Below are 5,000 nucleotides of genomic sequence, written 5' to 3'. Positions count from 1 at the left end.
TTACTATGGGCACCCAGACACTCCTTAATATTATCAATGTCCTTAATATTCTAATTAGAGAAAACATAAATATGTTCCCGGGAAGCAATTTTTGTTCCCTCCCAAAATCATCCGTGTTTAACGGCTGCAGCACCGCTGCCAACAGAAACGGTGTAGAGAAAAAAAAAATCCTGCAGCACTAATTGCAGGATCGATGCAGAGTGGGAATATTTCACACAATGACTTCCACTTAAAATGACATTAGGGCCGCCTACACATTAGTTACAAGTGACAAGGCCCCTCCATGTTACTGAACATTAGCATGTTAGTCTAATGAGGCAAACATGCAGAGAGGAGCTCGCTCAGTCGCTGTGTTCTTTAATTCCTCTGCAAAGCTGCCATCGACACACACACGCACGGCTTCAGATCAACAGAGCCACGTCTGTATGTGGACGGTGATTTTCTCTGAAAGGATCCTGGACACGTTGATTTGGGTTCTGAATTTCGCCTCCTTTGTGGCAGTGAAAGTTTTTTGGGAAATGAAATCACTGCATTTGTATTTATTTCAGTATAACAAACTAATGGAAGTACTATAAGTTGACTTAATATAATTTGATATAATCTTGGAAAGAGTCTCAAGAGTTGATGATAAACTTTCATTTATTCATCTATTATAACATTCACCACTATATTATTCACAACTATACGATACTCAAATATACTATACTATACCATATTAAACTATATCCTAGACATATATATATATATATATATATATATATATATATATATATATATATATATATATATATATATATATATATATATATATATATATATATATATATCCTATACAATTATTCTATACTACAGTATGCTATACTATACTATACTATACTATATTATACTATAGTATACTATATTCTACTATACTATACTATACTATACTATACTACACTATACCATATCATACTATACTATATACTGTACAATTATTCTATACCACAGTCTGCTATACTATACTATACTTTACCATATTATACTATACTATACTATACTATACTATACTATACTATACTATACTATAATATACTATACTATACTATACCTTACTATACCTTACTATACTATACTATACTATACTATACTATACTATACTATACTATACTATGCTATGTTATGCTATACTATACTAAACTAAAATATACTATACTATACCATACTATCCAATACTATTTTACTATACCATACTGTATTATACTATACTATAGTATACTATACTATATTATACTATACGATATTATACTATACTAAACAAAACTAAACTGTACTATACTATTATACTATACTTTACCTTACTATATTACACTGTACGATACTACACTATACTATACTATACTATGCTATTATACTATACCATGCTTAACAAAAGTATACTATGCTATATTATATTATACCTTACTATACTATATTTTACTAAACCATACTGTACTATATTATACGATACTATATTATTATACTTTACTACACTATACTATATTATACTATACTATACTATTATACTATACCATACTACACTATACATTACTATACTATACTATACTATACTATACTATACTATACTATACTATACTATACTATACTATACTATGCTATACTATACTATACTATACTATTCTATACTATACTATAATTGACTATACTATACTATTATACTGTACTATACCATACTATACAATTATACTATACTATTATACTATACCATACTATACTATGCTATACTATTTCATACCATCGTATACTATACAATGCAATACAATAAAATACTATACCATACTATTTTGCTATACTATACTATACTATACTATACTATACTATACTATACTATACTATACTATACTATACTATACTATACTATACTATACATAAACTATGCTATACTATACCATACTATACTATACTAGACTACTATACTATATTATACTATACATATACTATACTATACTATACTATACTATACTATACTATACTATACTATACTATGCTATATTAGCTATACTATACCATACTATACTTTACTATCTTCTTTCTTTGTCTTTGGGCTGCTCCCGTTAGGGGTTGCCACAGTGGATCATTTGCCTCCAATTCCTTCTGATCTGCGCATCTTCCTACCTTACACCTGTACTTTACTATACTACATTACACTATACTATACTACACTATACCATACTATACTATGCTATACTATACTATACTATACTATACTATACTATACTATACTATACTGTACAATTGTGCATAATCTTTCGGGTGCATTGCCAAGATATTTCACTGCATATATGTATGAAAGTATGTATATGTATGTGACAAATAAACCTTGAATCTTGTATCTTGAATACAAAAAAATACTATACTATACTATTATGCTATACTATAGTATACGATACTATAGTATACGATACTATACTATACTATACTATACTATACTATACTATACTATACGACACTATACTATACTATACGACACTATACTATAGCATACTATAGACTGTTATTTGGAGTCATTACACAAAGATTAAGTTGAAGCTGGTAATTCTTTGACAAATAATCCTCAGTTACTGAGCTGATGTTACATTGAATTCATTCAGTAAAACCTGTGTTAACAGTAGTGATTATCAGCTCTGTGGTGAGGGAACGGACACCTCACACCTGCTACAAAATGCTTAATCCGTATTTTAGGATTTAACATCTCAAAATCCTGTACCGAGCATTTCTCTGGATGATTCCTTTTTTTTTTTTTTTGCCTCTAATGAAACATTTATGCATGACGTTGAGGGCGAAAAATGTCTTTGTCAACACCGTGCGGGAAGGGCAGGCTTGTCATATCGCTGATGTATGACAAACGGGTTTCGCTTAATTGCTGCACTCGCAAGATGTTCACGGCGATCTCTAGAAAAGTGAAATTCAGATCAATTTGATCACCTAAAAAAATGGAAACATTGCAACATAGTTTTCATGTGTAGACACTAACCTGGGAAAGCGTATTCATAAATATTCCGAACAGCAGTTTAAAACATTACATGTGGGGGGAAAAGAAAAGCCTCTATTTTTAAACACAACCTTACAGTGGGGAGAAGAGGGAAGGATCAGAAAAGTACCTTTCTTGTGAGTAGCTTCATTTTTGGAGCCTTGTGGGTCTAATAAAAAAAAGATCAGAATTAAACAACAGCAGATTCTTTCAACACGTTTTCCAACTAGACGTTGTTCTTCCTCTGCGAAGGAGGAAAACAACCAGCTTGGTATATATCAATATATATATCGGGAAGCGGACAAGACAGCAAGGCTCTTGTATCTACGGTGTGACTGCGGCCAACACTCAGCGAGAGCGAGTGTGTGGCGGCGGGTTCGGGTTCGGGGTTCGGGGTTTGGGGTTTGGGGAAGGGTTTGGGCGGAGGAGGGGGGCCATCACATACTAGAAAGGCAACAGCGGCAAGGGGTGGGGATGCACGAGTCCGAGGGACACAAGGAGGGGCGGGGGGGGGGGAGGGCAGTGCACTGCGATGGAGATGGCGAGAAAAGAGGATGGGGAGGGGTATGTAGGGCGGAGGAGGGAGGGTTTGCAATGCATTTCTGTCGACAGGAGCGAACTTAAGGAGAGACTAGCACAATGCACTACAGGAGATGCAACACACCAGAGAGCGAAGGAGAGAGAGAGAGAGAGAGAGAGAGAGAGGGGGGAGAGAGAGAGAGCGAGAGAGATGTGGGTGAGTCGGGGGAGGAGGGGAGAATGCAAAGACTACATGTCAGACTGGCTTCGCTTTGATTCGGCCTCATTGAGCCTCGGAGGAAATTACACATTCTCATTTCCTTGTTTTTTTTTTTTTGTTCCTTCTTTATTTTTTTTTATTTTTTAAGCTTTGTGTGTTTAATTGTCTTTTCGGTTCATTTTTTGGTGGTGTGCCGTGTCCGGATGACTGGGTTCAAATTGAAAGCTGGAGAAAATCCCTACATGTTTTCTTTTTTCCTCTCCTATGCAGCGTAATTTGATGAATTAAAAACATGGAACTGCCCCCCCCCCCCCCCCCACCCCCCACACCCCCAGAATGCACCGGTTGAGTCTACAAGTGGAATTATTTAAATTATTATATGTTTTCCCTCATTCAGTTTGATTCTCGCCCCAAGAGAAAAATCATAATAATGAATGTGGGTCTAAAAAAATTGCATTGTTTAAAGGAGATGATTGTATATTGCTTATAGAGGAAATGAGGATTTTACTTTGTCTTCTTTTTATTTTCTACGATCATCACACCTCCTTGCACAGCAGGTGTAGAATGCATTATTGTACATATAGAATGGACTAGGAATTTCAAGCTGAGGCAAAAGCAAGACAAGACAACATAAGATAAGATTAAGTCAAATAACACTTTATTAATCCCCGTGGGCTAATTCAGGTAAAGCAATGATTACTTAATATTTATCATGAACCCTAAAAATATGTATATAAAAGGCATGTGATTAACTGTATGTTATACTTCATGGTGAAAGTGTTTCAAAATAAATGTGTTAAAAATATGTATGTATTTTTATTTGATTTAACCTTTATTTATGCGGGCAATATTTTTTTTTGTTGCTGCCAGTTGCCATTTTGTTATGTGCCATTTAGGTGAAAACGAAACGGGGGTGGTAATTATGCAACATTATTCCATAACAATATTTAAAGTCCATAATGATGAAAGTGTAGTTGTAACTTAACATTTTCCTCTGTATGCCGAATTCATACAAATAGCTTGTAATACGACAGGATACAAACAACCTCTTCACCTTAAAATACCGAAGGGACAAAATCTGTACCTGGGAAAAAACATTTAAATAATCTATTTTAAATACACAATTAAACCGTCTCACATTAGAATAACCTCGCTGAGCACTTAAAAACAGCAGGACGGCAAAACCAAGCTTCCCTGGAAAAGCGAAATATCCTTGAGATCAATGGGGAATACGGCTCATAAAATGATGGCGAA

The 5,000-nt window shown here is 34.3% G+C and overlaps 1 protein-coding gene across 4 annotated transcripts in view; it reads right to left on the bottom strand.

The window, feature by feature from the left end:
• Positions 1-5,000, bottom strand: part of glra1 (glycine receptor, alpha 1) — a gene marked incomplete at both ends in the record, with an annotated part of 91,603 nt that overhangs the window by 55,760 nt on the left and 30,843 nt on the right. For 3 of the 4 annotated variants that reach the window (XM_080008668.1, XM_080008669.1, XM_080008670.1), the window contains one exon: positions 3,138-3,176. The exons of the other annotated variant lie outside the window; for it this stretch is intronic. In XM_080008668.1, the coding sequence (XP_079864794.1) occupies positions 3,138-3,176 (39 nt within the window). The remainder of the gene's footprint in view (positions 1-3,137; positions 3,177-5,000) is intronic. 4 annotated transcript variants of the gene reach the window in all.

The sequence above is a fragment of the Zeus faber genome (genome assembly GCF_960531495.2).
Source record: "Zeus faber genome assembly, chromosome: 10".
Classification (NCBI taxonomy): Eukaryota; Metazoa; Chordata; class Actinopteri; order Zeiformes; family Zeidae; genus Zeus; species Zeus faber.
The sequence above is the reverse complement of the archived record's forward strand: the minus strand, read 5'-3'. Positions and strand labels throughout refer to the sequence as shown.